General features: G+C 43.8%; 1 protein-coding gene across 8 annotated transcripts in view; it reads right to left on the minus strand.

The window, feature by feature from the left end:
* Nucleotides 1–1,869: 1,869 nt before the first annotated feature.
* Nucleotides 1,870–27,932, minus strand: part of LOC142488400 (uncharacterized) — a 68,660-nt gene continuing 42,597 nt past the window's right edge. For 3 of the 8 annotated variants that reach the window (XM_075588882.1, XM_075588883.1, XM_075588884.1), the window contains one exon: nt 10,090–12,678. In XM_075588882.1, coding sequence (XP_075444997.1) covers nt 10,829–12,678 — 1,850 coding nt within the window. In that variant the 3' untranslated portion in view covers nt 10,090–10,828. The other 5 variants (XM_075588886.1, XM_075588885.1, XR_012799407.1 and 2 more) reach the window with 5 other exon arrangements.

Here is a 27,932-nt window from a genome sequence, read left to right on the forward strand (position 1 = left end):
TTGAAAGGGCCTTGGGGGTCTGGCGGTACGGGGCTAGTTTAAGGGGATTAAATAGCCCCGTTGGTGGCAGCTTATGGTGCAGATAAACACTAAAGCCTTGTGGAGCTCGGGGTAACGAGTCAGCACAGCTCATTTGTGCGTGATTCCCTGGGCCCAGTATCACTTAACAGCCGGGCCATCGGGCGCCCAGCTTGTGGGTGTGCATGCCATGGTTGGTGTGAAATCGGCCTTTACCCAGGGGGAAAGCACGCTGGCAGCGCTGGTTCTTACCAAGGTTTATTTGTGTAAACAAAGCCGTGGCCTTTGAACCTCCAGACCTTTGTTGTGTATTTATTTATTTATGTGGGTTGGGGGAGGGAAGGGGAGCTTCCTCGCAGGCTCCAAGGTCAAGCAGCCTGGATCCCCTTGGCGATGGGGCATCTGACCGCAGGGGCTAGGCTCCCCTCTCTTCCCTCCCCCTCTCCCACACCTTGGTCCGGTCCTCGTGCTGCTTCCCCTTTCCCCTCCAGCTCGGCTGAATTGCATGCTGTTTCCCCTCCCCTTCCCCAGTGTCACAGGGGGGCGGAGCTAAGGGGATTCAAAGGAGCGCAGGGGAAGGAAGGCAGTCTGCTCCCTGAAAAGAAGTTCCCGCCCGCCCCTTTGTTTGTGTAATACCATGACAATCGTATAATATATTGTACTGTATATGTTGTATTGTCTTTCTTTTCAGAAATAAGTATACACGGGAAGGAGGTTGATCCAGGGAGTAATCCGATTACCAATTCTTGGAGTCAGAAAGGAATTAATTTCCCCCCTTATGAGATATCATGGGAGGTTATATCACTGGGGTTTTTGTTTGCCTTCCTCTGGATCAAAATACTGCAGATGAGGATAAAGTATTTGTCTAAATTTAGCCTTTCTACCTCCAGACCTTTGTTGTGTGTTTATTTATTTGTGGGTTGGGGGAGGGGAGCTTCCTCGCAGGCTCCAAGGTCAAGTAATTGTTCTTTTTTACATAGGGCAAAGGACAAATATGGCTACAAATATTTTCTTTCTTTCTAGTCTGAACACACAAGATGCTTCTTCCCTGTGTAAACAATTGGGTGACAAGGTTTTCTTACCGAGAAACATTTTATACCCTCTGTACATGGGAAAGGTTTCTCCCCTGTGTAAATGCTCTGGTGTCTGAGGACTGTCCTCCTATTACGGAATTGATTATGATGTAATCCACTTTTATGAGTTGTTTGGTGTGTGTTGAGGTGCCTCTCAGTGCTGAAATGTTTCCCAAATTATGTACAATTAAAAAGTTGCTCCCTGTGTAAATCTGCTGGTGTAACAAGAGGTCCCACTTTGTATAACATGGTTTACCCCACTCTGAAAAAGCAAATTATCTCCCCTGTGTGAATCATGTGGCGTGTGAGGTCATTCATCCAAGAAACGTTCTTCCTATACTCTGTCCATGTGAGAGGCCTCTCCCTGCATGAGTTTGTTGGTTTCTGAAGAGGTGGCCCTTAACACTGAATTGTTTCCCACACTGAACAAGCAAATGGTTTCTCCTATGTAAATATTTGGGTGTAACAGAAGGTCACACTTTGTACTAAATTGTTTCCAATATCCTGAACTAGGGCTAGGGCAGGAGTGCGCAAACAGGGGGGCACAAGATTGACAACGCGGGGTAACGATATGTCACAAGACCCCGCATCGTCATTTGATGTCGCAAAACAAGGTAAGGGGGGCGTGAGTACAGGGGACCAATAGTTTGCGCACCCCTGGGTTAGGCAATAACAAAAATATCTTCCACCTTAACAGTATTCAGTAATTTATCATTATGATAACAATATTAAGCAATATATTAGCACCCAATAGAAAACAAAAAAGCAAAAGACATCAACATTTTCAAGGTCATTTATTGTGAAACATATTTCTTATAGAAATGCATTTCATTGTTAATAAAATGTAAAAAAAAAAAAAAAAAAGCAAATACATTTTAGATTTTTTTTTTTTTTTTGGCTTACATGACTTTACTGAGTTATTTATCATTGACATGTGATTGTAGTTGTATTAAAATGGGGGGATTTTTACATTAATTGGTGCATCAAAGTTGTATCACATATAAGCAATCTGAGTCCACCAAATCTGATGTAATTATGACAACATTTCCTCCCTGTGTGTAACCCACATTTTGTCCATTACCTTTTGTTATGTTTTTTTTTTTTCCAAAAAGTTTTTATTAGGTTTTGATATATCAAAAAAATAGACATTACAATTCACAGTACCTAACAATTTTTTTTAACACGTTTTTTTGGGGGGTGATAGAATGACAACCTGAGTTGTCGAGTAGGGGGATTGCCCTCGAGAAGGGAGGGGAGGGTGGGGGGGAGGAGGAGGGGAGGGGGAAGGGTAAGGTGGGAGAGGGGTTCGCCACTTGACTGAGGGGGATTTGACCCGGGTATTGGATAGTATTCTAACTTTTCGGAGTTTTTGTTCCATTGAGGGAAGGGTTTGGTTCTCTACCTTGGTGGGGCAGGTTGTCTTTCCCTGGTGAGAAGTATCCATGGGTCCCATACAGCGTCAAATGCAGAGAGGTTTTGTCTCAGGATGGCGGTCAGCCCTTCCATGAGCATCACTTCGTTGATTCTCTTTTTAATTGATCTCATGGCGGGTGTGGTCATTTTCCTCCAGGAGGCCGCTATCTCACATCTCGCCGCGGTGAGAATGAAGGATATTAATTTCCTAGTTGGTCGGACAATGTTGGGCATTGGTCTGGCCAGTAGGAAGGTCAGTGGCTCAATAGGTAGAACTAGGTCGGTGACCTCTTTTATCAAAATTTGGACCTTGGTCCAGTACTTCACAATTTCCGGACATGACCACCAGATGTGGGCCATGCCCCCTCTATTGCCACAGCCTCTCCAACATTGGTCTGATGCCAGAGGGTAGATCTGGTTTAAACGTGCTGGGGTAAGATACCAGCCAAACATAATTTTATAAATATTTTCCTTTATTGTGGTGCATAGGGAAGTTTCTGAGGCTGCCTGGCAGATTTCTTCCCAAGTCTCTCGGTCTATAGGTATGCTCAGGTCTGAGGCCCATTTGAGCATATAATCGTGTTGTAGTAAGGTCGTTGGGTTCTCTAGGACGCGGTAGATCTCAGATATAAGACCTTTCTGATGGGTCTTGACCCTACAGAGGTACTCAAATTTAGTGAGAGTGGGGTATTCTGGGAGAGGGCATATTTGTCGAATGAAATGTCTGATTTGAAGATATTTGAATGTGTCCAATTCTCTAATTTAATATTTGGCCCTCAGATCTTGATAGCTCAGGAGCTTCCCAAGGCTTAGGAGATCGGCATTCGCCTGACACCTCGTGTTTTGAGTTGGTCGAACAGTTTAGATCCACATCCCGGAGGGAATTTTGGGTTGTTGGGGATAGGTGTCAGTTGGGAACTTGATGAGGACAGGCCATACTTGTGTTTATATCTCATCCAAATTTCCCAGGCGTGTATCGAGGCCTGTAGTTTAAGGTTGTGTGTCTGTCTATCTCCTCTGTCTAGACTCCAGAGGCAGGCTTGCAGAGAAGGCATCTTGGCATATTGAGTCTCTATTTCTACCCAGCAGCAAAGGGCCGGGTCTGTGTTCCACATTACTGCCTGTTTGAGCTGTGCGGCTATATAATATTTATAAAGATCTGGAACTCCTAGGCCCCCTTTGGATCTTGATGCCAGCAAGACCGATCTCGCGACTCTGGGTCTCTTACCCATCCAGATAAAGTGGAATAATCTGTTTTGTATGTTTTTCAGATCAATGCCAGAGACATGGATCAGGAGTGTTTGAAATAGGTATAACATTCTTGGGAGTATATTCATCTTGGCAGTTATCATCCTCCCGATCCATGAGATCTGTTAACCTCCCACTGATCTAGATCTTTTTTGATCTTTTCCCATAATTTCAGGTAGTTATCCCGGTATAAATCCCGGTAATGTCTTGACACATTAATTCCCAGATATTTAATGTATGAAGAACACCATCGATAGCTAAAATTTAGTTTGAGTAATTTTACTTCGGGATCTGGGAGACTAAGGTTTAGGGCCTCGGATTTGTCGCTGTTTATTTTGTATCCTAATATCTTTCCAAATTCTGTTAGTTCCCTTTGAAGGTTAGGAAGGGAGGTTTAGTTAGGTAAGAATGATATCATCAGCAAATAGAGAAATTTTGTAATGTTCTTTTCCAATGACTATACCCTGTATATCCGGGTTGTTTCGAATTTTAGACGCTAGTGGTTCGATTGTGAGGGCAAAAAGAAGGGGGGATAGGGGGCACCCTTGTCGTGTTCCATTTTAATTTGGAGCCTCCGCCTGATAACCGCACCATGGCAGACGGGTTTTGGTAGAGCGCTCAAACTCCTGTCAGAAATGAATCTCTAAAGCCAAATTTTGTCAATGTTTGATCTAGAAATAGCCAGTCAATTCTATCAAATGCCTTCTCCGCATCTAAGCTCAGTAACATGGCCTTTGTGCCTGTCAAGTGGTTATGGTCGACTATAACTTGCGGGTATTGTCCGAGGCCTGGCGGCCCAGGACAAATCCGACTTGGTCTGTGTGTATTAGTCTTCGGCAGAATGGGATTGAGTCTGTTCGCCAGAATCTTACTATATAATTTGAGGTCATTGTTCAACAATGAGATTGGTCTATAGCTTCCGCATTGAGTGGGGTCCTTTCCTTCTTTGAGTATTATGGCCAGATTAGCGGACGACATTGAGGGTGGGATAGGACTTCCTTCCAAGAATGAGTTGAACAAGTTCAATAAGTGTACTATACAAAAAATGCAATGACCCGGCGCTTCAGGCTACAACAATACCCCAGTCCAATGATTAGTCCATATGGATATGGAAAGTTCTTTTCAATATTCCAGCTGATGGAGCGATGGTGATCCAATTGCTGGCTGCTGGTTCCGAACTCCTCCTAGTATGTACTGCTGCGGCCAAGTTTATTCGAGCATTTGCCCGTTCTTGGCCGCAGCAGTAGCCTGGCGCGCGCCCGAGTGTGACGGGCGCGCGCCGAAGCAGCGGAAGAGCGCCCTCCGATCGGGGCGCTCTCCCTACCGCTGCCGGGTCCGCCGGGTCCCCCGGAACCCCCTGCCGCTGTCCCGCGATCGCGGGACACCAGGGCTCCCTCGGGGAGCCCCTGGACGTGCGTGCAGGGGGCGCACGCTCCCGAAGACGCGTGACCGCGCGTCATCACGCCGAGGGGCGGCCACTAGCAAGCCGGGAAATCTCCCGGCTTGCGGTACCGACCACACTGCAATAAAGTGTGTCGGTACTGTAATGGACAAAATGTAAAAGACCATTGCGCAGCCACAAGAATCCATAAATAACTCCACAACAGATTAAAGTAATGAACTTACAGACTTGCTGTGTTATTGTTCCTTTGAGACAATCTGTGCTTTTAACCTCTTCTCTTCCAGATATCACGAATCCCACGTGTTATATGTCTATCCTCCAGATTTTCTGTCTGTTCACAGCATTACCACTTGGTCATAGTTCCCATGTGTTCCCAGAAAGGAAATAACATGAAAGATGATGGTGCAGATTGATAAAAATTTATTACAATAAAAATAAAAAACAGCCAAGGGCTTACTCACATAAACCAGGCTGTATAAAAACCGCTGACAACGTGCCGTCCGCAGCTTGATACAATCAGGTAGGCAGGCTTCTGGGAGGATGGCGCTATTGTTTGCAAACCCTGAAGTGGCGTCTAACTCTCAGTAGTTACTCTGCGAGATTCGCCCCCTCTATTTGCTATAGCTTCCTCTATCTCAGCTTGAGGTGGCCAGCACTGCAGAATGTGCTCTGCTCACCTCTCCGGGTAACTGCCGTCAGCCCGCGCTAAGCCTCGTGATGTCACACTCTGGCGTCTCTCCTGATCTCTATGCTCCTGCTTCTGAAGACCGTGTCAGTTCTAGCTCCTCCCTCTCCATACGCGTTTCGTGACACAATGTGGTGAAGTCTATCGGCCTTGTTCCCTTTGTCATAATACCTCTGACCCGTCAATTTGAGAGCCTTTTCTACATTTTCCAATTGGATCACCTGTAGCTCGTTTCTAGCGTTTTTCAATTGTTTGTATATTTTCCGAGAGGGGTTAATTTTGTGCAACTGTTCTAATTTGATTATGTTTGATTATGTTATCTGACAGCTCTTTGGTTAATTTGGTTTTAGTTTTCTTCCTGTGGGAGTCAATTGAGATAAGGTTTCCTCGAATTGTCGCCTTATGGGCTTCCCACAGGATTGCTGGAGTTGAGACTGAACCCTTGTTTATTCTAAAATATTCCTTGAGGTTTTTTTTGATCTCCTTTACAATCTCGATGTGGTTCAATAAGGAGTCATTCAGTTTCCAGCTGTATGAGGTCGATTTGACAAATGGGATGGATAGGGTCAGGGAGATGGGAGCATGATCTGACCACGTGATAGGGCCTATGTCCGATTTAGTAGCGGCCTCTAGAATATTCTTGGTTGTAAGAAAATAGTCAATACGGGAATAGGTCTGGTGAGGTGCCGAGTAAAAGGTGTAATCCCTTTGTCCCTGATGTTGTGTTCTCCAAATGTCCACTAGGGAAAACTCACCCATAATATCTTTAATTTTTTCCCCCAGTCTTTGGGACTGGGTTGAGTGTTGTCGTCCAGGAGTGTTCGATTTATCTTCATTTGGGTTGAGAGCCATGTTCAGATCTCCCGCAATTAGTAGCAAGGATATATACTTTGGGTCAATTTTCTCCAGAACATTTTTTAGGAATTCTGTCTGGTTCTCGTTTGGGGCGTAGAGGTTAACTAGGGCGATTGCCGAACCCGAGAGTGAGCCGTAGACCACAATAAATCTTCCCTCTGGATCTGCCGTAATTTTTGTTAGATTAAATGGGGTGCCCTGACGGATCAGAATGGCAACCCCTCTGCGTTTACTACTGAATGATGAGAAGTAGCTCATCGGATATGTTTGTTGAAATGTTTTGGGTGGGTCTTGAGACGTAAAATGGGTCTCCTGGAGGAAAACAACATCGCCACCGGACTTTTTTATTTCCTGGAGAGCAAGTCTTCTCTTTCTATTATTATTTAGGCCCTTGACATTCAAGGAAACTATTTTTATTGCTTTCTGATGGTCCATGTTGTCTAGATTTTCTTCTAGTTGGTGAGAGCTCTCCCTTCTTAGTACGGAACAATGGGTTCGGGTTTAAATGAGTGGGCTTTGCTCCCCTTCGAGAGTCGGTATATTCTTTAGTTGAGTTAAAGTTAGGGGTTCTCAGTCGAGGTGGGGAGGGTGAGGAGGGGGCCCGCTGGGACAGTAACAGCGGGGATAGATAGGGGGGAAGAAAGTCGACCCTGAAAGGGTCGTAAAGGTTGAGATCCGGTCTGGCCTAAAGCGCGGGTTGCATTGTGTATGGGGATAGATATCAGTCATCACATATTATACACATTGTGCACACAATTGATTGCATATAGTACATTCACAACAATTGGAGGGCCCTGTGGCCTCCTGCGGTAAACACGTTTGAAACAACTCTCCACAGTGTAACCAGTTCCTGAAACGGGAGTCTATGGGTCATTGGAGGGGGGGGAGGATCGGGGAGGGGGGGTGGGGGCGGGGGGAGGGGTGGGGGCGGGGGGAGATCAGTTTGCGTTGTGTATGGGGATAGATGTCGGTCATCACATATTATACACATTGTGCGCATGGTTAATTGCATATAGGACATTCGTGACAAATGGAGAGCCCTGTGGCCTTCTGTAGTGGACTCGTTTGAAGCCGCCCTTCACATTTTAACCAGTTCCTAAACCGTGAGTCTATGGGTCGTTGGAGGGGGATGGGGTGATCGGGGAGTGGATGTGAAAGGAGGGGGGGAGCGGGGAAGGGGGGGAAAGGAGGGGGGGGAGGAAGAGGAGGAGGAGGGGGGGGGTGGCGGGGTTGGAGGTGGGGGGATTTGCGTCTTTGGAGCAGGCATCATATAAACCTTGTCTATTGTACCTTTGTATGTGTGCGTGATAATCACATTGGTGGTTACCCAGGGTTGCTTGTCAAGCATCATATATTTTGCACATGATTGGTTACATGTAGTATCATTACAGTAATTGGAGGGCTCCAAGGCCCCCTTTAGTGGCCTCGGTATCGTGACTCTTCATATATAAACTTAGGCATGTCGCAAAGATCCTCGAAAAGGAGCGGTGTGGGTTAGGAGGAAAAGGAGACGGGGGGAGGGGGTTCATCATTAGTTCTAGCATCTTTCAGACCTTGTAGACTATACATTTGATCGTTTGCATGATAAGTATACAGCAACCGCATCAGGACACAACAGAAAAGAAAAAAAACGCACTTCACTATTGATTGTTTCTCTGGCTTCCTAGCCCAGTCTCGTGTCTCCTATCTGTTTATTAATCTGCAGTTTGAGTTTGACCATGGGGGCTTCCATTGAGGGGGGGGGGTGTGGGAGGTAAAGAGGCAAGTTCAGGGTGGGAAGATAGGGGTTCGCGGGTTAGAGGGGGTGGGGGGGAAGGGGGGGCGGTGATGGAAGTGGGGGGGGTGTGGTGGTGGAGGGGGTGGGAGAGGTGAGGGGGGGAGGGGGGCCTGGGTGAGGGGGGGTCTTTATCTAAAGCTAGTTAAACTCTGTGTCAACGTTCAGCGCTGCGCGCAACCAGGGGAAGTTATATAACTTGGGGTTGTAGGGGTAAAACTAACTGACTGTGTATATGTGCTTCTGCGTTACAGACCCTGTCCCTTAGAGATCTTCAGCGGGGTGCAGCAAACTGGATCTAGTTTGTCCTGAGGCTCTGTCGCACATCGTCCAAGAAAAGTCAGGGTCTGCCTCAACTCGCGGCCTCAGGTGGTGTGCCGGTCCACCCTCAGCCGAGGGGGGGGGGAGAGGAACAAAGCGGAGCAGGGTTTGGTGTTACTCAGGTGCCTCTCTCGATCTGGCCTCTCGGTGTCTGGGCTGGCACGTCACTTAGTCCCGTGTGATGAACAGGTAACAAACGGAGATGTACCGCGTAGGGGGGCAGCGTCAGTTGCGGGCCGTCTGAAAATCGATGGGGCGCCCCCTGGAAAGGTAAGGCCTCTCGTGTCGCTATCTTGCCTTCCCGGAACAGGTTATGGAGCTCTCACGGGACAGTAGATTGCGTGAGTGCTGCTGCAGTTGCCTCATTTATCGCGGGAGTGCCGTTGCTCCGCGATCCTTTCTGAAGCTCTTACTGGCGGGTCCTCCTTTTCTCGGGGTCGATTTCCGGTTGGTTCGGCGGTCCAGGGAGGCTCCAGGGGAAGGCCCAAGGCCTTCGCTAGATGTTCCATATCTTCAGGGTACCGTATTGAGAGGAATTTGCCCTTGTGGTTTATAACCAATTTAAAGGGAAATCCCCACTTGTATTTTATCCCCTTTTCGCGGAGGAGCAGTGTGAGAGGGCGTATCTCTTTCAGGCGGTCCACCGTTAGTTTCGACAGGTCATTATAGACCTGGAGTGGTTCGCCCCTGAACATTATAGTGTCTCTTTCTCGGCACGCTCCGATGAGCTTATCTTTAGTAGAGTAACTGTGGAGCCGCACGATCACGTCCCGCCGGCGGTTCGCGTCGTCAGATCGTGGGCCCAGCGCTCTCTGCGCTCTGTTGATCTCCATGTCGCGTTGCTCAAGGTCTGTGCATATAGAGGTGAATAGGTCCGCTAGGTATTCTCTCAGATGGCCGGGTTGGACCGCTTCCGGGATGCCGCGGATCCGTAGATTCTGGCGGCGATCCCGGTTTTCTTGGTCCTCCAGGCCGTCGCGAAGTGAGTGAATTTCCTGGCCTAGCCGAATTATTTCTTCATCGGCATCAGCTTGGTGTTGCAGGGCCTCCTCAAGTCGATTCTCCAGTGTCGTGGTGCGCTCCTGGAGGCCTTGAATGTCCTGCTTAATTGCTGTAACCGCTTCCTTAAGATCAGCTTGCAATGATCTCTGCAATTTGGCGTGTAGCTCCTCGAGGAACTCTTTCTTGATTCCCCCGTCCGGGGGGGAGTTCTCAGCGGGGCTTGCGGGGTCTGAGATGCCTTGTTTGCCTCGTGTGCCTGGCGGTGATCCGCCATCTTGTTTTTTCCCCCCTGCATCGGTGTGCTATTTCGCGGGGGTGAAATACCTGCCAACCCCCTGGGCCGGCTGGTTTTTCCCCTTGTTTGACATCCCTCATGCTTTGGTAGGTAAGGGGGAGCCTTTGGGGGATTTTTTGCCGGACGAAAAGTGCCTATATTAGGTGATTATCTGAGTGTGTCTCCGGAGCTCTCCGTTCACCCGTCTGCTCTGGCTGACGTCATCGGCACGCCCCAGAATATTTTAATCTTAAGAATTTAATTTATAATAAACAAACTACACCCACAGTAAGGCCCCTTTTCTTCATCATTTACAAATACTCCACCCCACTTCTCCTGTACGCATTAATAGGCCATGGGGAGGCGTGGGGTAATGGGCATGAGAGCTGACAGAAATGTGGGGGAGGAGAGGAAGTGATTGAGTCATGATGGAAGGGTTAAGAGGCATGGCAGAGAAGTGGTTAATAGGGAGGGGTGAGATTACCAGCTGGAGGATTCCTTATAGCAGCAGCATGAGAGTCATGGGGCACCCGGACCTGCTCCCATTCCACTCGACCCACCCTCTGTCCTCTCTCTGACACCCTCCCACCCTGCAGCTGCTGATAGGAATGCCATGGTAAGAAGTAATGGTAAGTATTGCGTTACTGCCCATTCTTATTACTGAAGTATTACTATGCTACCAGTATATTGACCAATCCAACTCTGAACAATCAAATGTTTTATCTCATGTATGAATTCTCGTGTGTAAGGAGCTTTCCCCACACTATGTACATGGAAATGGTTTCTTCCCTGTATGAGTCAGCTGGTGTCTGAGGAGGTGGCTCTTAGTACTGAATTGTTTCCCACACTCTGTACATGTGAATGGTTTATTCCCTGTATGAGTCAGCTGGTGTCTGAGGAGGTGGCTCTTAGTACTGAATTGTTTCCCACACTCTGTACATGTGAATGGTTTATTCCCTATATGAATCCACTCATGATGGAGGAGGCTCTGCTTGTTATAAAAGCTTTTACAACACTCTGAACATGTGAATGGTTTCTCCCCTGTATGAATCCGCTCATGGCTGCGGAGCTGCTTCTTTGTTGCAAAGCTTTTACTACACTCTGTACATGTGAATGGTTTCTCCCCTGTATGAATCCGCTCATGGTTGAGGAGCTCCGCATTTGTAGAAAAGCTTTTATTACACTCTGCACATGTGAATGGTTTCTCCCCTGTATGAGCCAGCTGGTGTCTGAGGAGGTGGCTCTTAGTACTGAATTGTTTCCCACACTCTGTACATGTGAATGGTTTCTCCCCTGTATGAGTCCTCTGGTGTCTGAGGAGATTGTTCTTAATACTGAATTGTTTTCCACACTCCGCACATGTGAAGGGTTTCTCCCCTGTATGAATCCGTTCATGTTCGAGGACACCGTTCTTCTGAGGAAAGCTTTTACTACACACTGCACATGTGAATGGTTTCTCCCCTGTATGAATCCTCTGGTGTCTGGAAAGGTTGTTCTTACCGCTGAATTGTTTCCCACACTCTGTACATGTGAATGGTTTCTCCCCTGTATGAATCCGCTCATGGTTGAGGAGCTCCGCATTTGTAGAAAAGCTTTTATTACACTCTGCACATGTGAATGGTTTCTCCCCTGTATGAGTCATATGGTGTCTGAGGAGGTGGCCCTTAGTACTGAATTGTTTCCAACACTCTGTACATGTGAATTGCTTCTCTCCTGTATGAATCATCTGGTGTCTGAGGAGAGTACCCTTAAATTGAAATTGTTTCCCACACTCTGTACATATGAATGATTTATCTTCTGTATGAATTCTCTGGTGCTTGAGAAGGTTGCTCTTAATACTGCATTTTTTCCCAACCTCTGTACATGTGAATGGTTTCTCCCCTGTATGAATCCGCTCATGGTTGAGGAGCTCCACATTTGTACAAAAGCTTTTATTACACTCTGTACATTTAAATGGTTTCACCCGTGTGTGAGTCCTCTGGTGCATAAGGAGGTTGCTCTTACTCCTGAATTGTTTCCTGCACTCTGTACATGTGAATGGTTTATCCCCTGTATGAATCCACTCATGTTGGAGGAGGCTCTGCTTCTTAGAAAAGCTTTTACAACACTCTGAACATGTGAATGGTTTCTGCCCTGTATGAATCCGCTCATGGTTGCGGAGCTCCTTCTTTGTGGCAAAGCTTTTACTACACTCTGTACATGTGAATGGTTTCTCCCCTGTCTGAATCATCTGGTGTGGAAGAAGTTTCCCCTTCAGTGAGAAACTGCTCCCACCATCTGTACATGTAAAGGTTTGCTCTCTGGTGGGGACACACAGGTGTGTGAGCAGGTCCCTGTCCAGTGAGAAGCTTTTGCCACACTGACAACAGAGAAAAGGCTGAGCACCGTGGCTTCTTCTTAAATCTCTTGCATACCTTTTGCTGGTCAAATATTTAGAGTCCGTCTCCGCTGTGTGCTGTACAAGGTCTGTAAATTCACCATGTGCCACTGGTTCCTTGTATGTGTCCACCATGTGGCAGGAATAATTGTGTTTTGGCACTTCTGGGCTGCGAGGAGTCAGCCAGCTTCTGGATGTATCGGAGCTCAAGTTCAGTTCTTCTTTCAGGCTGTTCTCTAACAGACGTAAACAAAAAAGACAGAGTAAATGTTTTTAATCTGTAAATCAAATTGCTGAAAGCAAATTACAAATCCAAAACACTGAAGAATATATTTCACCAATGCATAATTAACAAAATATTCTCTTCACCCAGGGTTTCAAAATTGTGGCACATGGACACCCAGTGGCCCCTAATAACTTTGGTGGTGGTTCCGGAAGACCTGACATTTATTTGTAGCAGCTCTCACAGTGAAATCATAGATAGAGATAGTTATCTTGTATTTATTACTGTATACGTTATTTAAGGGTACATCCTCCAAATAATTAACATTGAAACTGTCCATGAGAAGTAAAGTTAAGGAACTCCTGGTCTATCATATTAGTGCGTTAATAATATCAACTAAACCAGACAGCAACCTATAGTGTAAAGATACTGTAGATGCCCATGTTATGTATGTATGTCTTTATATAACGCCGACAGTGTACTCTGCGCTTTACAGCAGAAACAATACAGAACAAGGAATTATAATACAATAAGTGCAACAAACACAATCAGACAAGAGGAATGGAAATCCCTGCCCTGGAGAGCTTACAATCTAAGTGATGCAGCGACAACACTGCCCATGTAATCTTCTGCCATAAGACCCACATAAACTAAACTGCTCCATTTTGCGTCATTTTGTCAGTCAAAAATACTATTCATATAATTCCCAAGCACGCGGCCTTGGTGTAATATTTGACTCCTCTCTTTCCTTCTCTCACATTCATGCTGTTGATAAATCTGGCAGATTTTCTCTCGGCAACATTTCCACAGTCTGCCCTCTCCTAAAACTCCTGCATACCCTCATCTTCCAACTATGGAGACTTTCTCCTCTCTGGCCTTCCCTTCTTCCAACGCCACTCTACACCTATTCAAAACACAGTTACTAGAATTCACTCCCTCTCTTTTTGATCTGTCTCGCTCCCTCTTCTCATGAGATCCTTTCAGTTTCTCCCCATCAAACACTGCATTACTTAGCAGATTCTCGTTCTCTCTATATTCTTCTATCCTCTCTTACATCTCAGCTTTTATCCCCTTCTAGCTCTGCTGAGGGCCGTCTCCTCTCTGCTCCATTTGTCTCTTCAGAACTCTCACATCTAAGGCTACGGCCACAGTCCTCCCTGCTGCACGCACGCCTGGCAGCATGGCAGTGCGTGCAGAGACTACAGTCACGATCGACGGTCTGTAGGGGAGAGCAGGAAGCGGGGCCATAACGGGGGGCGCAGCCATGACGGGCATATCTGCCCTGCCATTGGCTGCATGTTGCCACGTAACCGCGGCATGGGAAGACATGTGTCTTCCCTGCCAGCGTACGCTTTGCGCGCCCACACACAGCCACTAGGGCCTGCCTCATAGAGGGCCAGGGTGTGGCGCGCATGCGCCTCCGTCACCACCGGGAACTCAGCCTTAACCTGACTCCTTGCTGTGCAATTCCCTCGCCTTCAACCTTCACCAACCCACATCCCTACCAATCTTCAAGTAATGCCTGAAATCTCATCTCTTCAATGAATTATTTGCTTAGTTTGGGCCTCGGACTAGTCCTTGTACCTCACTTTCATCTTACCTGAAAATATTTTATATTGCACTTGCACTTATTGTATACTGTAAATCTCCCTGTTTCATTTAGATTGTAAGCTCTGTGGGTCAGGGATTCTCTAGTCCCCATTGTTTAACCACCAGTTTAATGCACGTGTGAAACTTTGTATATTAATTCCCTGTATTTGTCTTGCTAATTCTGTAAGGTACTGGATACATTGGTGAGGCTATACAAAAAGATATACAGGCATACCCCGCATTAACGTACGCAATGGGACCGGAGCATGTATGTAAAGCGAAAATGTACTTAAAGTGAAGCATGACCTTTTCCCCACTTATTGATGCATGTACTGTACTGCAATCATCATATACGTGCATAACTGATGTAAATAACGCATTTGTAACAGGCTCTATAGTCTCCCCGCTTGCGCACAGCTTTGGTACAGGTAGGGAGCCGGTATTGCTGTTCAGGACGTGCTGACAGGCGCATGCGTGAGCTGCCGTTTGCCTATTGGGCGATATGTACTTACTCGCGAGTGTACTTAAAGTGAGTGTCCTTAAACCGGGGTATGCCTGTACATACACACACCCCTTGCGTAGCTGGAAGACGCCCTACAGCACATGGACATTAAGGAGCCTTCTATCACTGGAAGGTTTTTTAGGCTGCGCTTACAGTGCTGGCGATGCGCCGTCGCTTCAAAACAAATTTATTGAATCTGTAGCATGCGCTTATAGTAGGCGCAACGGAGCGACCCGATTCTCTTTTGTCAGTAAAATGTGATTATTACAGCGAAGGTCACCATGTGACAGGCTGTAACCAATCAGATAGTTTCTGATGCAGGGAGGTGTGTGAGAGAGAGATCAGGGCCGCCAACAGAAATCATTCCCCCCCCCCAACCCATACCGCACCTACCACGGAAATTTTATTTTTTAGCGTGTAACTTTTACTTAACCCCCCAATACATATATAAATTCACCCCCACCCCCAATACATCTTCAAATATACCCTACTCCCTCCCAATACATCTACAAATATACCCCACTCCCCCCAATACAGCTACAAATGTATCCCACCCCCCCATACATCTACAAATATACCCCACTCCCCCCAATACATCTACAAATATACCTCCTTGTTCCCCTGTGCATCTTGCAGATTATTATTATTATCATTCTGACTCAATTTGAGTGCCGTCCATCCCTGTTCTTTTTTACATCTAATACCAAGATACAGTTTCTCGAAGTAGGTTTTGTATTGTATTTTATTGTTTCATCGACATTGGAATATTCTTGTCTTTATAGGAAGAAATTTGGCATCAGAAAATCAGTCCATATACCTTTGAGATATACGTTGTTGCCTCAGACCACCTGTGCCAATATATTGTTACTATCACTGTCATTGATTATGAAAGTTGCAGTTATCAGTTATTTTGGGCCCGCTTATCCTCTCATCAAATGTAGGAACTTTTCCATCTTTTGCATAAAGTGTGATTAATGTCAGTTAGCTGTTACCATCACTGTCTATGGATAACCACTACTCCATTTACTAGCACCCTTTGTTGTGCTTATTTTGTGATTATGGCATATGTTTTCAGTCAAGCTCTCTATATTGGGCTTATACATGAACTTTGTACATCAGATGTGAGCAAATTCAGAAGAGTATTTAGTAATATCTACCTCTGCAATGAAGCACATGCTGTGCCTGTTTTTATGATCGTGTTCTTTTATGATTGTTTCATGCGGTCCATAGTACTCAGATGAGGGAGCCTCATCAAAGATGCCATTTACCCTTATTTTTGATCCCCCTTCAGGGACTAAAAGCCCATATTGTTTTTATTTTGTATATATGTAAAAACATGTTTTTTTTCATAATCAGCATTAGACTACTATTCCCATTACATTGCAGAGTGCTTTCTTCGGATTATAGGTATGTCTATGCTATATGGACATCACGCAGGTTATTAGCACTTAAAGGCATGTACTCAGCCTCTATTTGTGGCGTTTCATTATCCTATAATGCAGGAATACATATTATGCTCTCGCAATATGATTAAGGTCTAACAGGCAGATCAAATACATAACGATCAAGCCTATGTGTGGCCCGGATGAACTTTAGAGTATCTGCAAATCATTTGACGCAGTTTAAGAATTTGAATACTCCCACCCTCCATGTGTAGGATATTTAAGGAGCGGGTGCACCACAGGATCCTATGAACCAGACGAAGCTGTATAGCGAAACCGGTCGGTCAAAACCTTAAGGACCTTTTTACCTGTTGCAGCCACCATAGCTCACTGAAACTTCCTGCAAGCACCGCCAGACGTGGCGGCAACAACAACATAGCAGGAACCCAAGGCGCACAGTTTATTAGATTTCTATGTGTAAGTGGCATACTTGTACTTTTATTCTTTTATCTGTTTTTATGTAATAAACTGTCATCCCTTACACGCAATCTCCTTCATCTGTTATTACACGACGGGGAGATTGAAGTGTGAGACAAGCATATTGTGGGATACCAACCATCTTGAGATAGGAGGGCACTCTGAATAGCCTCTGGCACCCTGGAACTGATGTGTAGGAGAAATACCCCAAGGCAACCCTAGGTTGGGGGGGATACCTGTCCGTATCGAGGTGTGAGACGAATACGTCCTGTGATACCATCAATTTTGAGATAGGAGGGCACTCGCATAAGCCCATGTGAGTGAATTTTATATATTTATTCATCACATTATACATGTCCATTTAACTTTGAACACGTATGTATATGAAACGATACATGCCATGTTTATCATCTTTCTGAGGGCCCCCTGCCAGTGACGTGAAGGAAGAACACTCCAGGCAACCCTAGGTTAGGAGACAAGGGGGTACTCACACTTGCCCGTGTGAGTGATTTTATAGTATATATATCTATATATCTCATTACCATGCCCCATACTATTGTATGACTGGCACCACCCCGTCATTTCTTGATCTCTCTTGGAGGCACCGTTTGAACAGTATTAGACGCCGCCTGAGCAGGAGCTGATACCATTTTAAAGTAACCTCACTCTGCAACAGATGTGATTGTCACTCACACATGGCCGTGTGAGTGTTGGTTATTATCTTGTTATATATCAAGTTCACATGTCCCCACCCCAGATTTATTCTGAGAAAGTTAACATACCATTTATTGTTCATTGTTTCTTATTGTTTTACTGTATGTGCGCTCGCTGTTGACCTGTTTGCATCCAATACCTGAGAATCCTGGGAAGATGCTCATTCAGCTGAGCAGCAGCGACAGTTCGGGCCAGGATATTTTAATATTTTCGGTCGCTACACCTATATTGTTTGTGCTATCACAGCACTTCTCTTTTCTGAGGCAGCACCCGTTTCTCCACCATTCAGTAAGTGTATTTGCCCAGAAACTATTTATTTCTTTTACAAGTTCATCCTTGTTGGCAAACGTAACAAATTTTCTTAGGTGATGTTTCATCGAACGCCACACCAGTTCTATGGGGTTCAAATAGGGGCATCTGCAACCTTAGGGACAAATACGACGAATTAATAACAAAGATAAATACAGTTGAAGATAACGAGAAACAGTTACAATACAGCACTTACTCTGGTGGGGTTCTGACCCAGTTGATTCCACTTGCTTGCATAAAAGCAGCAGAGATACTGTGTTTTGGGTCATTATCCTGGAAGAACCGGTGACCAGATGGGAAATCATCCCTAATATATTAAACTATAGGGGCAATAATGGACTGGAAAATAAGCTTTATCCATGATTCATGGACAAAGAGAAGTAAAAATTATGAAAAAATGTGCATTATGGCATAAACCGGTACAGTGCATTACACCAGTGGTGCGCAAACCATGGGGGGGGTACGAGATTATTCCTGGGGGGGGGGGGCGTGCAAGCAGTTGCAGAGGCCCTGCGCTCTTCCCCCAAGCCATTTCAATTCATGGCGGGGGATTATGTGAGGCCTCTGCAACGTCAGTTACCTGCTCTTCGGCAACATGGCAACACTGTGTCAAATTACGCTGCGGGTCATGTGAAGTCATGTTGGCATGGCAACGTCACGTGACCCCCATGACGTCATTTGACGCCGGAGAGGTAAGGAGGGGGGACTCAAGTAAGTAGGGAAGCGAGCAGGAAAGATTGCGCAGCGCTGCATTACACTATAGCATGTGACTGGCTTACTGTACCTTCAAATATTATGTGTCCTGGTCCAAGTCTCGAGATTGCAACCCACACATGGGCCTTGACTTGGTGCTTGGGCCGAGGTTTCAGGGCTAGACTTCTTTCTTTGCAGAAGGCAAATGTGAAGAATCTTTCTAGGACAACTTGTCTCATCAGAAAAGATAAAATCCTGAAAAGTTTTGCCACTATCAATCCTTGCACGTGCTTGGTCGACTCTAAATCTTGTTGAGCTCCCTTTTCATTGGAAGCATTCTGTATTGACAAGAATTAATTTTACACGAACAGTAAACCTGCACTTTTGCATACAACACTTTAGCTGAACTGTACAATACTGCACTGCAATAAATATGCCACCTGTTCTATCGCTCTAGGAGCTACATTACAGTGGGTACAGTACAGTGCTGTAACAAGTTACATTACACTTTTAAGAACACTATTGCATTATATTACAGTAAAATACTTTACCTGACAGGTCCATAGGTCCAGCCCAAATCGCGTCTCATCACTCTAGTGCTGTTCTCAGATATTGTTAGGTTATGACTCTTCTCCAGAACCAACTGAAACGCTGCTGCAGACTGTTCATCATTTGCATCACTGATCTCATCCACCCGCCGCTTCGCCGCCCTACAGTTTTAACAAAATGAGAACGATAAGTGTACATACTGTTCTGTACTGAAGCCATTAAAAGGGGACATTGCAGAGTCATTTAAACAATGTTTGGGACATATCTGAAGGATTTCATTTTTTCTCAAATATTCTGTATCTGTTCCTAGGCCCAAAAACAGATTTCAAAGAGAAGATGGAAAAAATCTTCTCATTTGAAATCCAGGAGTCCAACTAGATTTCTAACACCACAGAATCTTACGAGCATAAGTGTATACAGTACTTACTCTGTTGTGACCAGGTGAATCCTCTTTCCACTTTTAGTCTGTCCATAGGCATGATAGCAGACACTGCTATGTGTTACCTGGATGCCAGATTTAGCTAACCAGGCTTTGATACGCATTATTTGGTGTCCTTTCTTGTACATCTCCAGTATTCTCATGCTAAGATCCTTTGAAATAACTTTTCTGGCATGACGGCTTTAGAAAAGAAATCAAGCACAGATGAAGGTATATGCAATGCATTTTCAATGTGTATTGCGTCCACAGAAGTGATGGCGTATTTATCATGTACCTGCACAGGTAAAGTATACGCCCACGTTTTACACCTGTACCCAAGTGGGCACACCCGCCAACGAATAACGTCAGAGATACTGTGCATAAAAGGTGACACAAATTGCATAGCCTCCAACACGCTGATCTCCATCTGAACAAACTCTTTTCCAGATACTGTATTGTGCTTCATCTTCTTGGATCGTTCCCGATTCTACGGACGCAAGAACACGCTTGCTGCTGCTATCCCAGCCACAAAAAAGCAAAAGGCAGCATCTGTTTCTGAGCCCCCGCAGCGAAAGTCAAAGGTACCTAAAGAAACGGCACCAAAAACTCCACGGCAAAGAACCAACAATTTTTGGGTTGGGCCACTCAAGTTCACCTACACCCACCAAAGTCTATACAGATGTGCCCCGATCTTCTTGACCATCACCCACCGATGCCCAACCAGACGTCCCCCGCTCATCACGTCCTTCGACCACCGATGTCCAACTGCACAACCTGCCCTGCACCCATCTATGCTTGGCCGAGGTGTTCCTGCCCACAGAGTCCCAACCGGATTACCCCTCACACCTTGCACCAGATCCAGCTCGGTCGTACGCATGTTGGATGTTTTTAGTCAATGCGAAATTCTTGGCAAAATAACACAGCAATACAGGGACAGAATGGAGGCCAAGTTGAATCTTCTTATGGAGAGGATTGAGAGTAACATGGGTGTTCGAATGGTGACGATTGACAGGGACATTGGGGATCTCTATTTTTCGTTTTGTGTCCCTGACCCTGTATGTCCTATGCAGGAGCAGGAGGGCGACCTGGAGGCACCTTTTCCTCCCTTGGAGGAACCGCATGCACACCGTGCACCCTCTCCATCACCAGAATTGACTTGCATGCCGTCAGCACCTATCACACCAGCGGAGGCCCCCCGCCCAACCCCTCTGTCTCCACAATATACCCTTGTGTTGGAGCCAATGACAACCCTGGTAAGAGCACAGTTAAGATAGGAGGAAAAAATCCTCCAAGAGCACCTGCCCTTGCCAGCTGACTGAAGCACACTCGCTGCACCCATGAGTGTACCCCTGCAAAGGCAACCAGCGACGCGACTTGGTCCTCTCCCAGATATCACTCTTAACGACCTCCCACAGGACACCCGGGAGAGATACATTATTAGAAGCGCAGAATAGGTGCACAAATTATCCATGCTAGGTTTTAAACACAACGTCCATTATGAGCTGTACATTGGGTGGTGCCAAAATGTAAAATTTGATGTCACGAGGGGCCAGAAGGGGTTTCTAGAAAATTTATGGATAACTATTCTGGATGAAGTCGAGCGTACTTTCAACATGAACCAGCTTGTTTTCAAAGCCGTGAAAGACCGCATCAATGCTCTTTTGAGGCATAAAAGGGCTCTTGGCAATTTTGTTGCAGGGACAACACAACGACACGTGGTAGTTCTGAGTATAGGCTTTTTATTTCCACCAGCAAAAACGTGGAACAAAAATAACAGAGCTTTTCTTCAGCATAAAGGGTTAACAAAAACATAAGTCCTTGATAAGGGCTTTGCCCTTTTCCCCGCAAGGGTTTCACAAGTCCATGTTACAGAAGAGCAAGAGTTCCAATATAAACAGACCTTATTTCAGGCTCTGTCCTTTCAGAGTTTCAGCATGTCTTTCTCTAGTTCAGTCAGGAAGACCCCTCCACAAATCAAGAGTCTGTTTTTCAAGCCCCTTAATGAGGCAGATGGGACCTGGTTAATTAACCCAGCCTTTTCCATGCTGTGATTAACCAGGTCACTGCTGGACTGCTGACCATAGGTCAGCATAGGTCTCCCAGGCATCCGGAATTCACCCTGTCACAAACATATTAAAACATGTTGTGTTTTATAAAGTTCACAAAAAGTGACAGAGAAACCCAATGCTACATCCAATATGACAAAAATACATAGTAAAATACTTATATATTCTCTTGAAAAAGGGTCATTTCGTTTAACCCCTTGTCCAAAGCATTGTAAGCCACGACAAGACAGACCTTGTTCACAGGTCCTAACACTACCAGATAAAATACTAATATACCTCTATTAGGACTAAAATTCCCATTTACCTCTATTAGGAAGGGGAAAGACCAACATTGGATCTATATCCAGTAAAATGAAAAGGACCTGCTGACTTGGGAGATGGGGAGGGCAGGCTTAAAACACGGGAAACATTTTCAGCTGTCTCAGCTGTTGGAGGTTAGTTGCCCCTCCTTCCCAGGTTAAGTGCGCCCATCCCCAAGTCAGCAGGTCTTTTCATTTTACTGGATATAGATCCAATGTTGGTCTTTCTCCCTCCTAATAGAGGCAAATGAGAATTTTAATCCTAATAGAGGTATATTAGTATTTTATCTGGTAGTGTTAGGACCTGTGAACAGGGTCTGCCTTGTCATGGCTCACAGGCTTACAATGCTTTGGCCAAAGGGTTAAACTAAATGACCCTTTCTCAAGAGAATAAATAAGTATTTTACTGTGTATTTTTGTCATATTGGATGTAGCATTGGGCTTCTATATCGCTTTTTGTATACATTTGCCACGCTCAATAGCTCTCCTTTTTGACACTTATATACATATATATTTAGTGGGGGCTCAGGGGTTCCCAAAAAGAGCTTGCTGGGGTTCTGTGTGTTTTATAAAGTTCCTTGTTTAATGCTTCTATTATGTTTTGCATGTTTGGAGACGGGCGAAGACAATGTGCTGGAAAACTCCCCATTGGTGCAGGAATCTCAATGAGCAATACTGCCAGGTAATGTACAGTACTGTACTGTGCTTAAATCCATGCATACCATGTCCTTTATTCCCAAACCAAACAAAACTCAGAATTGAATAATGTAAGGTGCGATTATTAATATTGAATAGTCTCTTTCTTTACAGACCAAGACGTCCAAAAAGAGCCCTCCAGTTCAAAGAAGAAAAAAGAAGATTATAAATTTGGGAAAAAAGAGACAACTTTGTATTTTTGTATTATTCATTTTGATTTGATTATCGGGTGCAAATAAAACATTTAATTCTTTAAAATGACTTTTTGGGGTGTTCATGTTTTTACTCTTTAGATTTAAAAACACTTACAGTAGTTCTGTACATAAAGTCCTAATGTAATTGAAATATATATAAATCTAGAAAATAAAAAAGTTATACAGTACAGTGCCCCTGCCATGCAAGGATGAAGGGCATCCTCCCCACGACAACTACGGTACCTCCATCCCCTCTACCACCAGACATACTGTACCAGTATGGTCAATAACGCTTTTGCCCATGTATATTGAAAAAATATAAATACGCATTAAAATAAAATGTGCATTACAATACACAGTAGGAAATAAACCCATTGAGTGTCCCTGTGGTAACCTATGCCACCCATGGAGGCACAGATAACCACATTGGCAGTGAATGGGCAACCTAAAAAACCCAGAAACATATGCTATGACATGCATAAAACGCACCATATTAATGTAAAAAAGACATCTATCGAGACCATGAGGTAATGTACAGTACTGTAATTCATGCAACTACTGTATCATACAGTAATTTTATTTTCAACCAGGTTCCACAGTGATACGCATGCGCAGAAACACTAACACGCATACTGTATGCGTTTCAACAAGGCTCCACAGCACACTACTACTGTATGTACGATTATTCATATTTAATATGGTCTCTTTCCTTACAGGCCAAGACATCCAAGAGCAAGCCACTTAGATGAAAAAAAAAGAATATTTTAAATTTGGAAGATGTGATGTATTTTGTATTATTCATTTTTACTTTAACAACGTGTGCAAAAAAAACCATTTCATTCTCTAAAAATACTTTTTGGCGTGTTTACGTTTTTACTCTTTAGATTTCAATGAAATACACTTGAAGTACATACAGTACAGTACTAAACATCTGTGTAATAGCGGATCGTGCGCACATTAACGGGAATAGGTTGCATTGCAATTAGATTAAGACACAATAACTCGCGATCGCAGACTTGAGTTTCTGGCCGGTATTGCAGACAAAAACTATATTTAAATTCTGTCTCTAAACACACCTTAATTAAATTCAGCTTTCACACCTAGGCAGGACAAGAACCCTGTTTAAAACGGACTGGGCTGATCTTGAATCAGTAAATCTATTAGTAAGAGCACAGCAGCCTTTGCAGCCATGTTTGATGTAGCGTACAGTGCTTGAGTTTAAATGGGGGTTCAAAAAGGAGTGAACAAGTGGACAACACCTACTGGTCCTGATTCCTGGATTTGATCTACGCTGAAGAGGAGGATATTATCTATCCCAGACCGCACATTTCAGCACTTTACTATTGCTGTGACGCCGCCTTTACTATTTATATTTCCTGTGGCCTCACTTATTTCAAAATTATGCACTTCTTTCTACCAGCCTCATGTCTCCAACTCTATTCATATATCTCCATCTCTCCTTCCTTCGCCACTTCTCAATTCACATGAACTCCTTACTTACCTGCGCCCTCAGTCATTAAACAGCTATACCCCCTGCACTAAAACACACCCCTACAAATCCTCCTCACATGGTCCCTGCCTTATTTCTACACGCTCTTGTCCTCGCCTGCCAAATGCAACCTCTACTCCTTCTGGTATCAACCCCTCCAACCCATCCCCTGCCACCCTCCCTACTCTCTCCCTTTCTCCTGTGTCCTTTGGAATGCTCGCTCCCTCTCTAACAAGTTCCTCTCTGTGCATGACTTCTTTCTCTCTCACTCTCTGCTCCTATTTGATATAACTGAAACCTGGCTCACTCAGTCTGAGGAAGAAAGAAGAAAAAAGCGCAAGGCCCATAGGGTAGTATTGTTAGATTTATAGTCAAATAAAAACGGTTATAAAAACTCACAGAATAGAAGTTGGTACAAGCATCTCGGTATCAATAATAAACGCAGGAACAGGGGTGCCAGGACGCTTCTGCTCTTTTCGGTGCGGTGATATTCAGCCTTCCTCCTCGTTCCGATCAGTGTCGTTCCGCTTCCGCGTCAGCTGACTCGTGACGTCGATCAGGGGGTTGGATTATGGGCGGTCACCTGCTTCCTCTTCGAGCACGGAACTCCAGGAGCTCCGATCACTGCGTCCTCTCAATGCCGAGTGTTGACTCCCAACTAACAGCAGCAACCTTAGCAATGTCCGCCCTACGCGTTTCAAGGACGCTTGTCCTCTTCGTCAGGGGCACGTTCATTGCTGGTTGCTCGAGTCTCAGTGTTATATAGCATACATGTGTTAATTAAACAATTAATTATTTGCATCAGTGCCAAATTGGTATTAATCTGCAGTGTTCCCACGAGTATGCAACATGATTAAAAGATAATCTTTAATAACATACAACATAATTATGTAATGAACAAAAGTTAAAACATCAAATTTATTATACCACTTAAAATAATTTTGTGTTAATTAAAAAACTCCGTGAACACTGCAAGAAAATACCATTACATTATATTGATTCATTGATTATTAAATAGACATTGTAAAACATTGTAAAAACAAAATGTTAATAAATTATCTAATTCCATTTATCTGTAATGATGACATTAAAAATTATTTGGTATTATAAAAAAGCTGCCATATCAATTTCTTCGTTGAGCCCATTAGGAGAAAAGGTGTTAAGCTGATGTATCCAAAAAGTCTCTCTTTGTCTCAGCCTTAGCACCCTGTCTCCTCCATATTCATTGGGCCCTATGTGTTCTATTCCAGTGACCTTTAATTTTGCTGGATCCTTATTGTGTTTATAAAAGAAATGTCTAGGAACACTATGAGTCATTAATCCTTTTAAAATATTATTTCTATGTTCTAAAAACTGATTTTTAAGACTTCTTTTAGTTTTACCTACGTATTGTTGGCCACATTCGCATTCCAATAAATATACTACAAATGTAGTTTTGCAGTTAATTAGATCTCTTATCGGATATAATTTAGATGAGTGTTTTGATTTAATTGAGACAGCCCCTTTATTTATATGTTTACATGTAATACACCTACCTCCACAGAAATAATTGCCTACTGTTTTGGAAGATACTAGCGTTTTGTTTCCAAGTGTTTTGACTTTCCTTAGTTTAGAAGGTGCTAGAATGTTTTTAATGGTCCGTGCTCTTTTATAAACTACTCGAGGTCTGTCAGAAATGATTGGTGCTAATACTGGATCACACTTCAATATATCCCAATGACGGGTCATAATGTTTTTAATTTTTGTAGCTGCTCCATTATATTGTGTAATAAATAATGCATCCTGAGTATCCTGTCTAGTTTTATTGCTACCATTCTGTTTTAGTGTGAGTGATCTGTCCATGTTCAAAGCTCTCTGATAGGCCTGGTGTACATTATGTTCATCATGACCCTTTTTTAATAATTTTGTTTTTAATAATAGAGATTGTCTGACAAAATCTTCCCTTTTATTACAATTGCGCCTAATTCTTAGGAATTGACTATAAGCAATGTTAGTTATCCATCTTGGATGATGGTTGCTAGCAGCATCCAAAAATTTGTTGCTGTCAACCTTTTTATAGTGCGTGGTAGTAATTATTTCATTATTGTCAGAACTTGTTAAAACCAAATCTAAAAACACTATATTTGTAGAACTAAAATTATACGTAAATTTTAAATTAAAACAATTGGAATTAATGTATCCTAAAAACTCTTCTAATTCTAATATACTGCCCTTCCATATCATTAAAATGTCATCAATGAAACGTTTAAATAATACTAGGTTTGCCAAATGAGGGTTATGGTTCCATATAAATAATTCCTCCCAGTACCCCATCATCAAGTTTGTGTAACTGGGGGCAAATGATGTCCCCATAGCTGTTCCCTTAGTTTGGAGATAAAATGAATCTTGAAACTTATAATAATTTCTCTTTAAAATAAATTCTACACAATCTAAAATAAACTCTCTTTGTGTAGCTGCCATGGAAACATCCCTTGTTAAAAAATGATCTAATGCTAGCAATCCATCTATGTGTAATATATTTGTGTATAAAGATTCCACATCACATCACAAAGGGTCATGATGAACATAATGTACACCAGGCCTATCAGAGAGCTTTGAACATGGACAGATCACTCACACTAAAACAGAATGGTAGCAATAAAACTAGACAGGATACTCAGGATGCATTATTTATTATACAATATAATGGAGCAGCTACAAAAATTAAAAACATTATGACCCGTCATTGGGATATATTGAAGTGTGATCCAGTATTAGCACCAATCATTTCTGACAGACCTCGAGTAGTTTATAAAAGAGCACGGACCATTAAAAACATTCTAGCACCTTCTAAACTAAGGAAAGTCAAAACACTTGGAAACAAAACGCTAGTATCTTCCAAAACAGTAGGCAATTATTGCTGTGGAGGTAGGTGTATTACATGTAAACATATAAATAAAGGGGCTGTCTCAATTAAATCAAAACACTCATCTAAATTATATCCGATAAGAGATCTAATTAACAGCAAAACTACATTTGTAGTATATTTATTGGAATGCGAATGTGGCCAACAATACGTAGGTAGAACTAAAAGAAGTCTTAAAAATCGGTTTTTAGAACATAGAAATAATATTTTAAAAGGATTAATGACTCAGTGTTCCTAGACATTTCTTTTATAAACACAATAAGGATCCAGCAAAATTAAAGGTCACTGGAATAGAACACATAGGGCCCAATGAATATGGAGGAGACAGGGTGCTAAGGCTGAGACAAAGAGAGACTTTTTGGATACATCAGCTTAACACCTTGTCTCCTAATGGGCTCAACGAAGAAATTGATATGGCAGCTTTTTTATAATACCAAATAATTTTTAATGTCATCATTACAGATAAATGGAATTAGATAATTTATTAACATTTTGTTTTTACAATGTTTTACAATGTCTATTTAATAATCAATGAATCAATATAATGTAATGGTACACTGGCGACACACTTTATTCGAGCTCGGCTAGTCCCACGAATTCGGGTATACCCGGGTGTATTGAGGTTTGTGACTGTTTTCTGCCCGAGTGCATTGGGTTATTTTCCAGGCAGGGATTGAAGCATTTTATTCCCGCTTGCTGCAATACTGCACAGTATATATATATATACTGCATTACAATTCATGAATTTATGCCATCTGGTAGACACGCGAAGCATTGCAGCCTATTAAATCCTAATCATTATCATTTAACAGATCAGCCGCCCATCAGCCAGGCATGAACCCAGGCTGGGAAGGCAAACGCAACGGGGCTTGTCAGAGGTGAGGAGCGGCGCATTCCAGGTATCTGCCAGGTACATACCGGGTATTTGCTCGAATAAAGTGTGTCGGTGCAGTATTTTCTTGCAGTGTTCACAGAGTTTTTTAA

This window comes from Ascaphus truei, chromosome 2 (genome assembly GCF_040206685.1).
Source record: "Ascaphus truei isolate aAscTru1 chromosome 2, aAscTru1.hap1, whole genome shotgun sequence".
Lineage (NCBI taxonomy): Eukaryota > Metazoa > Chordata > Amphibia > Anura > Ascaphidae > Ascaphus > Ascaphus truei.